At 37.7% G+C, this 13,811-nt stretch overlaps 1 protein-coding gene across 2 annotated transcripts in view; it reads right to left on the bottom strand.

Annotated features, from left to right (window-relative positions):
• Positions 1-13,811, bottom strand: part of LOC138807208 (DNA mismatch repair protein Msh3-like) — a 173,953-nt gene that overhangs the window by 38,134 nt on the left and 122,008 nt on the right. For both annotated transcript variants that reach the window (XM_069992792.1, XM_069992793.1), the window contains exon 20: positions 7,380-7,537. In XM_069992792.1, the coding sequence (XP_069848893.1) occupies positions 7,380-7,537 (158 nt within the window). The remainder of the gene's footprint in view (positions 1-7,379; positions 7,538-13,811) is intronic.

Genomic DNA, 13,811 nt, shown 5'->3' with positions numbered 1-13,811 from the left:
AATTAATAAATGTGAAAATAACATAACATATAAAAGATATTCCAGACAAAATAAAAATAAGCAAGATCCCCTCCCTCCGTCCGTCTGTCCCTCCCTCCCTCCCTTCCCTCCCTCCCTCCCTTCCTTGCCTTCCTTCCTCCTTCCACAGTACTGGGGTTTGAAGGGCCTTGTACTTGCTAGGCAGGTACTTTTTTGGGGGGGTTGGGGGGAGGTCCAATCATGGGGCCTGAACTCTGGGCCTGGGCGCTGTCTCTCAGCTCTTCAGCTCAAGGCTAGCACTCTACCACTTGAGCCACAGCACCACTTCCAGCTTTTTTTTTTTTTTTTTCCTGCTTATGTGGTGCTGGGGAATCAAAACCAGGGCTTCATGCATGCAAGACAAGCGCTCTACCACTGAGCCACCTTCCCAGCCCCATAGGCAGGCACTCTTAACACGAGCCATTCCACCAGACCTCTTTGTGTTGGCAATGTTTTGAGATAGGTCCGTCTTTGTGTTCAGGGCAGCCTGTATCATAATTTCTCCTATCTGTATTTCCTGCAAAGCTTGACTGACTGGCATGTACCACTGCATCCAGCCAGTGTGCTTTCCCACATAGCTGGGATGATAAGCACAGTCCACCAAGCCTGCCATTGACTTAAATGGAGTTTTCTGAACTTTCTGCCTGGGATAGCCTCAAACCCAATCTCTGCCTTTGAAGTAGCTGGAATTATAGATTTGAGCCACCATACCTAGCCTCCTTTTTTCTGTACAAATGACAGGTTTCATTATGGTATCTCCACACATGTATACAATGTCCTTTGATTCTACTCACCCTCTATCAACTTCCATGGTCCCTCTCCTCCAAATACTTCTTTGTTTAGGTTCATATCATTTAATGTTGACAGGGATCAAATCCAGGGCCTTGCATATGCTAGACAAGCACAGTCTATTGCTAAAGCAAACCTCCAGCCTTCTTGATTTAATATTTTACTATTGCTTTATACATTTTATTATTAATGATCCTTATCTCCACAGAAGGGTAAATAAGCATATTCAAAATGCGCCATAGCATATCACCAGGGACATGCAAAAAACACCCAAAACTTATTAGATTGCAGGAAGTCCAGAATGGCAAGTGCAGAGAGGATATGGTCTCACAGGAACTCTCACTGGTAGCAATGCAAAGTGGTACAACCATGTCAGAAGACAGTTTAGAGGTTTCTTACAAAACTGAACATACAGTACCATGCAGGTCAGTAATAATGCTCCTTGATATATACCTAAGAGAATTAAAAACTTACATCCACAGAAAAACCTGTAAAGGATATTTATAGTATCTTTATTCATACATAACTGGCAAATTTTAGAAGCAATCAAGATGTCATTTTGTGGGTGAATGAAGAAGAGAGAATAGTGTTTTCCTGTATACTTTATTCTGATGATCATCCAAAAGTGCTCAAAAACATTAAGATCTTTTCATAGAACCAGAGATGAAAGGTTTGCTTTATCATACCTACTCTAACAGTACCTGTAAGGGACCCACACTGAGAAGACCTGCCAGGTTCTGAATTTAAAACCAAATCCAATCTTCAGTTGATGAGATAATTCATGTTTGTTACACATAACTATAGGAGCTACATAAACTACAGAGGCTTTCCTAAGGCAACATTTCCAATGTCAATAAAATCCTAACAACTCACTCATTCAGGAAAATGTCACTAATCATGTGGTTTTCTGTGCAGTGTTTACTACCAATTAGAAGATGTGCACGATTCAAGGTGTTTTCCTTCTGTCCATGAAAGAATGCATTGTATACACAGTACAAATCCTTCACCATAGACACTCAATAAATATTTGATGAATTAAACTAAACTGCACAAACCAATTGTTTACCAGACACATGGTCAAAAGCCAACATCTGCAGTAACATAATGTAAATACCTAAGTGTCTATTACCTCTCAATTCTACTTCAAGATAAACATGACCGGGCCATTCTGAATGCACAGCGCTTAGTGTAGCTGGATGCCAGAAAAGTGAATTAATGTGGGTGGCACAGCATGAAAATTATTAACTAGAGGCCAGTTAATGTAAATACTCCATTCCATTTACACTCACTTGGCATAAATAGAAATAAACAATGTAGAGATAACTATGGTTTTGCTTTTTTTTCAAACTATTTTCTAACCAGATTTTTTAATCCATTGCTTTTCTAAAATTTAATTACGAGGTCTAAAAAGGTGAAAGAGGCTTAAGTTTGCATTCATCAGGATAACAAACAACAAAGATGTTAATGATCTTTGAAAACATCATCTAGAAATACTTCATTGGTAAGTACATGGTCACAATGCACTAATATAAATATACCACTTAGAGTCATATTTGCCCCAAGTCTACATAAAAACACAAATCTAACCAGGAGGGATGGCTCAAGCCTGTCATCTCAAAGGAGGCTGAGACTCAGGGTTCAAGGCCAGTCAGAACAAAAACATTTGCAAGACCCCAATTAACCCAATAAAAATAATGCATGGTGGTATGAAGTTACCATCCTACCTTCAAATGGGAAGATAGCATAAATGCAAGGATCAGGAAAAGAAAAAAAAAAAGAAAGAAAACGAACGAAGCTGAACCTCTGGTTCAAGTGGTAGAGTGACTGCCTTGTAAGCACAAGGCTCTATACTTAAATACTTGTGCCATAAATAAAATAACAAAATTTAAACTTAAAAATGTAATTGTTCATGTGACATTATCCTATTCAGAAAAAAAGATTCTTAACCTTGTCTGGCTGCATCTTTCACCTTTTTTCTATGGAACACTGAAGGATACACCGTAGACATTCTATGAATAATTATGGAACTTACAAATTTAAGACTGGTGTTCTGTCCAATTGATAACATAAAATTCAACAATTTAAAATTTGAGGCCATATTTTATGCCAATATTTAAACCTGTTAGATTATATCATGTAATACTGTTCCAGTGACCACAAAAGAATAACAATGAAGTGATTCATAAAAATGACATTTCTAATAGAAGAATTATAATAAATATGAAATTAAGATTACAAACCAAGCCAAGCTCCAGTGGCTCCCACCTGTAATCTTAGCTACTCAGGAGGCTGAGATCTGAAGTCACAGTTTGAAGCTAGCCAGGCTAGGCAAGTCCCCATGAGACACCAACGTAGCACGGTGGCTCAAGTGGTAGAGCATTAGCCTTGAGCATGAAGAGCGTAGGACAGTGCTAGGTCCTGAGTTCAAGCACCAAAACCAACAACAACCATATAGGAGATTTGATATGAAAAATTTTTAAATGTGAATTCTTGGGTACCACTTGAACAGATTCCAATTATAATACATGACTGGAATTACTAAGTAGCTTTTTTTTTTTTTTTTGGTCGGTCATGGGGCCTGAACTCTGGGCCCGGGGCCTGTCCCTCAGCTCTTCAGCTCAAGGCTAGCGCTCTACCACTTGAGCCACAGCACCACTTCCAGCTCTTTCTGCTTATATGGGGCTAAGGAATCAAACTCAGGACCTCATGTATGCAAGGCAAGCACTCTACCACTGAGCCACCTTCCCAGCCCCTTAAATAGCACTTTTAACAAGCAGCTATTCTAACAATTATACTAGAGAAATTCTCCCATGGAATAACAGAAAGGGAAAATGAAACTAAATCTGTTTCCATACTTGAGCTTTGATTTTCAGCTCTTGCTGTCTTACAGACAAGAAAAAAAAGGAATTAAAGAGGAAACAGACACTGACTGACACCAGGAAGCCTGGCATTTTGTCAGGGAAGGCCAGTAAGTTGCTTCAAATCCTTTTGTAAATAATCACAGTATGCACGTGGAGAGAAAAAAATTCCCCAGCACTAACACCAACACAAGCCTACCAGATGGCACTTCATGTAAAGGACATTAAATAATCAGAGTGAAAATGTTCTTATGAGCAAGCAGGGAATATATAGAAATAGCATCAAATGGGTATTTCTTATTCTAATTTAATTTGAAGCATGAGGACAAATGTTACACACTACTGATTCTAAACTTGCATAGCCTTTTTGGAGAATATGGAAGATGTATGTGCTTTATAATCCAGCAATTCCAATCCTTGATTTAGCCTAAGATTTTGAAAAACTCCCTGTATACACTAGGAGACATATATGAAGCAAATACCAATGTTGCTTGAGTTATGACACGTTGCACATTTACCTGCTACCTCACCCTGGTTTTTCTCCCATTTCTCTAGCTCCTTTTTTGTTGGTTTCCTTACTCAGCTATGAAACACCAGTAGCTTAAAGGCTCAGTGTAAAACATTACCCTTCATGTTCTATCAAGATGATCTCATCTACATTCGAACTTCCATTATCACTCTTTGCAGGTCTTTTTTTTTTTGGATCTGGTCGTGGGGCCTGAACTCTGGGCCTAGGAGCTGTCCCTCAGCAATTCAGCTCAAGGCTAGCACTCTACCACTTGAGCCACAGTGCCACTTCCGGCTTTTTTCTTTTTGCTTATGTGGTGCTGAGGAATCGAATCCAGGGCCTCAGGCATGCAAGGCAAGCGCTCTACCACTGAGCCACCTTCCCGGCCCCTCTTTGCAGGTCTTATAACACATTTCTACCTTTATCTTTGATTGATTTTTTTTTCCCCCTGAACTCTAAATTTTTTAGTCAGCTGCTCACATAATATTGTACTCTTGTGCTAGCTCTCTCTCTCTCTCTCTCTCTCTCTGAATGTCTCTAAGTAATTCTTCTGATGAACAGAAATCAAGTCAGAATGTATGAAAAAAATCACCCCTAATATTTGAATATGTCCTCCACAGTTAATATGTTGGAATCCTTCATCCTCAAATTCACATTGATGGCATTTGGAGGTGAAGTCTTCAGGAGATTAAGGTTTGATGAGGTCATGAAGGCAAAGTCCCATGATAGCATCTTAGCTAATGGAAAATTCTCTTGGCCTGTGCCACTTTATGATACAATATAAATTCAAAACATGGCCAAGCTCTGGGTAACCTGTCCCAATCTTGCTCTCTGTGGGGCCACCCTTCAGAGCCTGGTCTCACTATGCTTTTCCTTATGCTGAAGACATTTACATGTGCTGTTCTCTCTGTCTGAAACCCTTCCTTCCTTCTTTGATTAGTTAATTCATCCTTCAGATGAACCCTCAGAAGTCATTTGCTCAGGGAAGCCTCTTCCTGACTCCCTGACTACATTCCTGATCACTGTCACATTTCCCTGTAGATTGCCACAGCTGTGTACATGTCACTACAGGACTGAATGGCTGTTCTCCTCTTCCTTGAGATTACATTTCGTAAGAATGGAAGCTGTGGTTGCTTATATTCCCAGCTCTATCATATGTCAGATGTTCATGTACATGGCTAGGTGAATGAATAAACTAAAATAAAAACACAATTATTTTGGAAATTAATATTGTTTCTCCTTTTCAAAAGGCTTATACTTTATTTAAAGCACTCTATTAAACGGCACAAAATGGTGCCTCCATATTAATAAGAAATGTTACCATTTTAAATATATTGCTATCATTGAGATGACAAGCTGTTATTATTATTCATGTTGAATTCATTCTCTGTGGTAGATGTTACTTTCTGGTTACCTCTGAATCCATTCCCAAATACTTTGTCACTTGCTAACTCCATTAAAAAGCTGAAGATTAAAATAAACTATCAACATCTGAGAGGAATGACAATCTCTGCATACAGTAGGCAAAAACAGGAAGTCTGTACCTATCAGGCCATGCTGTATGACACCATGACACCATTTTGTTCTGTCACCATGCTTGGTGACAGAACAAAATATATAAATATAAATTATTAAACACAAATAATGCAATACAAATTAAGCCATGATATTAACAATAAAAATAAAGCAAGAACAGAAAACAAAGCATGAAACATATCAAAAAATTGAGTATTAAGCAAATAAATGACAGAAGGCAAGTATAAAAGCAAACAACAAAATAAAATTATATCAAAATTTTATATAAGTATTTAAGTTAATCTATCCAAGGTTGGTCTTTATTCTGCCTGAGCATGGTGGTAAAATAAATAAGTAAAAATAAAAGCTGGAAAAACATAATTCTTATTTTGTTTCTTTTGCAACTAAGGCCATAAGACACTAATTCATAAAATTTAAGTGGAAGTTTTCTAGGAGGCTTCTGAAAGATACTTGCTGTGCTGCTATAAGTAAGTTGTGCATTTTCTCTTTTGCTTCATGCAACTCAACTGTGATGTCTGGAATTGCAGCAATGATTTTACATCTTTGAGGAAAAGCCAGTGAGACCTCAGAGTGCTGAAATAGCACAGGCAACTGCCTACTTTATTGTACCTACTTACTTTGCTTTCTGTCTTGTTAGGAAAACCAATCTTTATTTTATATTCTATTACTTGTATCTGAGAACACTACTTGATACTCTGCCCAATACCAAAATTCTCAACCAGACAACCTAATGATTACCAAGATGTGTTTACTCTTTTTTTCTTTTTCATAAAATTTCTCTGCTATTCTCTATTACTATATTCAAAATTAAATTTCAAGTATATTTTTCTTTATGAAATAGAAAATCAGTTGTAATTCTAACAATAAAGGAAAGATTCTTTACATTTCTTGTTTTGAGGTCATTTAGAATCTATGGAGAGCAGAATAACATTCATGGGATAAAAACATTACACTGTACTGCTCTCGAAGATGGAAAGGCAGGCTTTAAGGTATGTCAATATCTATTCAACGTCAGATTATTAGCATGTAACACATTCTAACAAATATGTAATTGCATAAATATGAAGCTGGATAATAACTCAGAAATTTTAAATAGTTTTATTATATACATTTAGACTCTACTTTTTAAAAAATTTGCAATACAAGAAAGGTTACTTTATGAAGTGATAAATCACACGGTATGAGATAGAAGACTATATATTCTTTGTAGTGAAACCAGGGTATTTGGACCATATTCCTAAGATGTATGAAATTAAAGTTTATGTTGAGGTTAGGAAACCCAATTCCGTTACATGCAACGTTGGAAGGGTGGAAAGGAATCTGAATTAAATGGTCTTGGCCAGGGTCCATTCAGTTTCTTCCAAAGGCTCCATCTAGATCATGAGGACCAATTTTCACACTGTGCTGTAACACAGCCTACCATCAGGCCTCCAAGCCTTCCACCCAGGGAAGCTGATTTTTCTCCACAAGAATTTGTTTCACTCATTGAAGACATGAAAATTACTAGGAAAAATAATCTCCTGGGTTTTTTCTAGTATTGACTGATGTGCATGATAAGATCATGTAAGCTTCTAAACTTTTTAGGAGTAAATCTATTCATCAAAATTCATGTAGTAATGTGGACCAGACTTATTTTCAGAGCTATACTCAAACAGAATGAATGTTTTTACCTTGTGAAAATGCCATCCACAATCCCAATTGTTGCTTCCTCTGCAGGAACATAGGAACCAATCTGAGCCATGATGGTAATCAGTGCAACTTGTTTAATGTAGGAGCTCTTTCCACCCATGTTTGGTCCAGTAATTATCATTACTCTCTCTGAGTCCTCCTAGAAATCAAAAAAGAATTTCACTTGCTGTACCAACAGAGTTTTAATGCAACATCTGTAATTTATTCTTTTTGTGTGTTGGTTGTGGGACTTGAACTCAGGGCTTGGGCTCTTTTCTGTACAGGCTGGCTTCAACATGCAATCCTCAGATCTCAGCCTCCTGAGTAGCTAGGTGTAATTTATTCTTATAGCGAGGAATTCAATAGGCACAATACTGCTTTGTGGTTTATTGCTTCATTAATTCATTTACCATTGAGATTATAAAATAAATAAGGCTAGGTAAATTTTGTACAGAAAGAGTGTCACTTAGTTCATAGTTCTGAAGGTCCAAGAGCATGAGCATGGTGCTGGCTTCCACCCAGCTAGGGTGGATACTTCTTGGTGGACAGCAACACAATGAGGGGAACACATGTGGGAGGAATTCAAATGGCAAGACAGGAAGCCAGAAACTGGGGAGGGGCCAAGCTCACTCTTATTGTAACAAACCAGATTTAATCCCATGTGAGAGCAGGGCTCCTAATGACTGACTTACTTTCCAATTGGTGCCATCTCTCTTCTTTTGGTGCTGAGGGGCTGAACCTAGAACCCGTTCTTGCTAAGCTTTTGATCTACCATGGAGCCATACCACCAGCTTAGTCCATCATCTCTCACATCACAACACTGAACACCCTGTTTCCAACACATCAACCCTTGGGACAAACTATAGCCCACTGAAGCAGTCAACAATATGAATCACAAAGAGAAAGAGAACCTCTTTACTGTCAGCCTAAACTATGATATTGCAGAAAAATAAATTCTGAGCAATCAGTCATAGCTACTTCTAAGAAATAGAAAGTAACCCGAACTGCATAATCTCTCTGGCTTTCTTCCTAAGCATTCTCTAATCTTTCTATATGAGTGTTTTTTATACTTATTATGTTAAAATCTTGTTGATCCATTTGTCCATCTTAAAACTCTAAGTATTAAATTTCTCATTGCCCTGGGCTCTAATTTGATTGGCAGCATATGAATTTTACAGTCATAGGCAAATGACTATTAAAAGAAGTTTACAACACCAAATTCTAGATACAATCTCACCAGAATTTAATTATTCATTGGCATTTTAAAAACTGGTGAAAGAGGAAGAAGAGCTGTTACTCTTAGTATGATTGACGTCGCTAGAATGCCTTTGTATTACCAATTATAGTACTTGCCACGTACAGACTGCTAAGAGAACTTGTCTGACCACTGTGCTCAGCGGAGGAATCAGTGTGGGACACCCATGGTCTGTGCCATGTGCACCCACCACCTTAGCAATGGCTGACAAGAGGAATCAATCTGGAACTGGTCAGAGGGCCTACCATGGAAGTTCTCGAATAAGGCCAATCTATAATCACCTGAAAACCAGGGACAGGCTCACTCAGAGGGAACTAGTGAGGAATTAAAGATTTACAGAAAAAGGCCATAAGGCACTAAGAGACAAGGTACAAGGCAGCAAAAGGAGTTGAAAAACTTCATGCAAATAATGAGGGTTCAAAATGAACCATTATGAAAGCTTAAGCTTGAAAGAAAAGATTAAAAATGTGTTCTATCCCTAAAACTGCCTCATAGCCTAATGCTGATCTTCCTAGTGTTCCTTCTCTGACGGTTCCATGTGGGTTTATACAAAGCACAGAATCTTCACTACGAAAAAGAACTGGAGTGAATCTGTAGTTTTTGAAACAAAAAAATCACATCATAGTATGAACAGAGAAAGAAGTGTGGTATGAGCATAAAGACTAATGGAAAAAATAAGTGTTACAACAAATCAAAGAAAGGTTGGACAAATGGGATTGCATAAAGTTGCAGAGCTTCTGCAGGGCAAATGACATAGCTAGCAAGATCAATAGAAAGCCCACGGATTGGGAGAAGATCTTTACTAGCCATACAACGGATAAGGGTCTCATATCTAAAATATACTTGGAACTCAAAAAATTAAACCCCCCAACAACAAATCCTCAAAGAAACAACTGCCCAATAAATAAGTGGGCGAAAGACTTAAAGAGAAACTTCTCTGAAGAAGAAAGAAGGATGGCCAATAGACACATGAAGACATGTTCAACATCCCTAGCCATAAAAGAAACACAAATCAAAACAACATTGAGATATCACCTCACTCCAGTTAGAACGGCAAAAATCAAGAACTCTAATAACAACAGATGCTGGAGGGGATGTGGACAGAAAGGAACCTTACTTCATTGTTGGTGGAAATGTAAACTTGTTCAACCACTTTGGAAAGCAGTATGGAGGTTCCTCAAAAGACTTCACATAGAACTCCCCTATGATCCAGTAATCCCACTTTTGGGCATTTACCCAAATGTTTACAAACAAGACCACACTAAAGCTACTAGCACAACTATGTTTATTGCAGCATTGTTTACCATAGCTAAGATATGGAACCAACCCAGATGCCACTCAGTAGATGAATGGATCAAGAAAATGTGGTATATATACACAATGGAATTCTATGCCTCCATCAGAAAGAATGACATTGCCCCATTTGTTAGGAAATGGAAAAACTTGGAAAAAATTATATTAAGTGAAGTAAGCCAGGCCCAAAGAAACATAGGTCCTATGGTTTCCCTTATTAGTAATATCTAGTATATGTATGAGTCAAGTGGAAAAGGTCAGATAATGTGATGTCAGGAAAATGAACCCTTAGATGTGTATTTTAAGGTTTTTTTCTTTCATGCATGTGTTTCTAACGCATTTATAAGATTATCTCTTTGTTGCTTTGTATGTCCCTCCCCCACAGTATAACCCCTGCTTTCACTATATTTGATGTCAATATAACTTGTGGAGGAGATGGGGAAAAACCAGTTGTTTAAGGATACAGGTGGACCTGTTGCAACAATGAGAAGTACAAGTTGTCATGTCCAAAACGAGCTTTACAACGTCGGTGCGGGGGGGGGGGGGGGGGGGAGGGAAGGATTGGGATTGGGGGGAGGGGGGAGGCTGGGAAGGGATGTGAAGGGTAAACACAGGAGGAGGCTGCAATGCTTGGTAAGAAATGTACGCATTATCCTGCCCATGTAATTGTAACTCCTCTGTACAGTATGTTCATAAATAAAATTAAATTAAATTAAAAAAATAAGTGTTAGCAAAATTACAAAATAATAAGCTTATTAATAGACAAATATTTAGCATAACAAAATATTTGAATATTTTAATTAAATGAACAAGTTTTTAATGGCAAAGTGACACAAGAAATGGAAGTACTAATAACCCTCTACCTATTAATATAAAAATGAATCTGTAATTAAAATACCTCCCACAGGAAAAAAAACAACACAGTTAATATCCCCACTACATTCTTAAACAACATTTAAGAAATAGTCCCAATACTATAAAAATGCTTCCAGAAAACAGAAGGAACTTTTTCCAAATCATTTGAAAAGGTCAACACAATATTGATGCCAACACAAGAGCAATAGAAGAAAGAGAAATTATAGACCAATACATCTATAAGCAAAACTGCTGAATAAAATCATAAGCCAAGGCAGGAGGTATCACTCAATATTATAATGGTATGATAATTAAGGTAGGGTAATTTGGTACAAAGACATACAGTTATACCAGGCAAATACAACAGAACCCAGAAACCGATTGACAGGAATACATTTTTGACAAAAGTAATGACATAGCAGCTGCAGCAAAGAATGGTGTTCTCAAGAACATCAATACTGAGTCAAAAGAGTGTCCATAAATAATGGAATATGTGACCCCCCACCTTAGACTATAAATAATACCCAAATTCAGGTAAATTTCATGTTTGAAAGATGGAAAAACATAGCATTACAGATAACTTATGATTTGGCGGGAGGCACAGATTTCCTTTTTAAGGGAGGAGAGAGTATTGAGGTTTGAAATCAGGGCCTCTTGTTTGTTAGGCAAGTGCGCTATCATTTGAGACATTCCCATTTTTGTATTGGCAATTTGACAAAGATCTGAGAACTGAAATTCTTATTCTACTGTAAGGAAGTAAACTGTAAAACATTTCAGAAAACTTCAGCAGTATCTACTGAGGCTGAAAATAGACACAGCCAAACAATTCTGCTCCCACAGACATGCCAAGCAGAAATATGTACGATACATAACAAAAGATAAATGAAAGACTGTTTGCAGCAGTGCTTTTTATAATGGCCTTAAATTGGAAGTAATTCAAGTGTTTGCCAATACTGGGACAGATAAATTGTGATATATTCATAAGAGAATTTGATATGATTACAGAAATAAACTACAATTGTAGGTGAATCTCATAAAACTAATGTAGAACCAAAGAAGCCAGACAGAAGGTATGTTGCAATTCAGATAAAGTTCAAAGTCAGACAAAACCACTATGAAAGAAATTAGGACAGAGATTATTGAGGAAGGGGGGACAAACAGCTATTGGGAAGAGCTCCTCTACTTTAGAAGAGGCCTTCTAGAATGTGTTCTAGTTCTATTCTACTGACCTATTTCCAACTCTGGGTGCTGGATACTTTAGTATATACATTTTGAAGTATTTCCTTAAGCTGTATGTCTACAACTTCTGTCTATTTTTTTCAGTATGTTATATGTTAATAGAAATTGTTTTCTAAAAAAAGAAATTAATCCATTCTCACAAATTAATAAGCAAGCAACATGATTAGCAGAAGCTAATATGAAATTTACTGGATGCAGCAAAATCCCAAGGAAAGTCCATATACTTTAGACAAAGCACACCCAGGAGGGATGTTATTATAATACAGTAATATGATGCAACTTCAGAAAGAAGCAAACAGAAAAGTAGCAAGAGGATTACAAACAAACAAAAAAGCAATATTCATTAAATGAGTGTGGCAAAACTGGATGTCCATGTGAAAAGTGGCCAGAATCTCATACAACCCTCCTACACTAAATCTACGTGGATGGAAGAATTCAATATGAAAAGCCATCATGGGGCTAAGCCGGGCGCCAGTGGCTCACGCCTGTAATTCTATCTACTCAGGAGGCTAAGATCTGAGGCAGGAAAGTTCGTGAGACTCTTATCTCCAATAAACCCCTAGAAAACCGGAAGTGGTGCTGTGGCTCAAGTGGTACAGCGCTTGCCTTGAGCTGAAGAGCACAAGGACAGCACCCAAGCCCAGAGTTCAAGCCCCATGTCCGACAAAAAAAAAAAAAAAAAGAAAAGCCATCATGGGGAAAAGGTTAATGACATCAAGAGAGAGGATGAAATTAAAGAAAATAGAAAAACAAAACAATTCTGTTCCCAGGTATGTTGCATAACAAATGATGAGTAAAAGATTGTTCACAGTGGTACTTTTCACAATAGTCTCAAATTGGAAGTAAACCAGGAATTCATCAACAGTAGAACAGATACACTGTGATATAGTCACAGTGATATATGACATGGATTCCAAACCTGGAAAGGCAAATAACAAAGAAGTAATAGATAATATATAACTCCTACATATCAATAACACTAACACAATGGAAAATGGACATAGGATACATAGAAGATATTTGAAGAGAAAAAGAATACAAAAGGTTGAAAAGCATATTATTAGTCAGAAAAAAAATGCTACAAGTAGCATCGGTCAATTAAGTTATTCTTGATATTTATCTAAAAGGAATGCGTGGTAAGTGCCCACAGGAAAAGAAACCAGTATATTAAAGAGAAACCTGCACACCCATGTGTAGTACAGCATTATTCATGATAACTGAGACATGGTGATATCACACACACGCATACATGTGTGCATATGTGCACACGTGCACATACACACATATACATTCACACTGAAATGGAATATTATTCAGTCAGAAGAATGGATGAGAAATCCTGTCATTTGCAAAAAGGTAGATGGAACTGAGATGATTAGGTTAAGTGAAACAAGCCAGGCAAGTACCACCTGACCAGAATCAAATACGGAATTAAAAATAAAAGTTAGTCTTACTGAACCTGAGAGTAGTTTGGTGGTTATCTGAGGATTGAGGAAATAGAAGGTACAGGAATGGAGGATAGAGAAAGGTTTGACCAGTGGGTACTGAGTTGCAGTTAAATAGGAGTAAGTAGTTCTGGTGCACTGTAGATATTGATAATGTACTATATCTTTCAACTAGCTAGAAGAAAAGATTATTATAAATACTTTTTTGGGGGAGGGGGGTGTCCAGTCCTGGGGCCTGAACTCTGGGCCTGGGCGCTGTCCCTCAGCTCTTCAGCTCAAGGCTAGCACTCTACCACTTGAGCCACAGCACCACTTCCGGCTTTTTTCTTTTTGCTTATGTGGTGCTG

Source organism: Dipodomys merriami, unplaced genomic scaffold, assembly GCF_024711535.1.
Source record: "Dipodomys merriami isolate MVZ:Mamm:240054 unplaced genomic scaffold, mDipMer1.0.p SCAF_416, whole genome shotgun sequence".
Classification (NCBI taxonomy): domain Eukaryota; kingdom Metazoa; phylum Chordata; class Mammalia; order Rodentia; family Heteromyidae; genus Dipodomys; species Dipodomys merriami.
The sequence above is the reverse complement of the archived record's forward strand: the minus strand, read 5'-3'. Positions and strand labels throughout refer to the sequence as shown.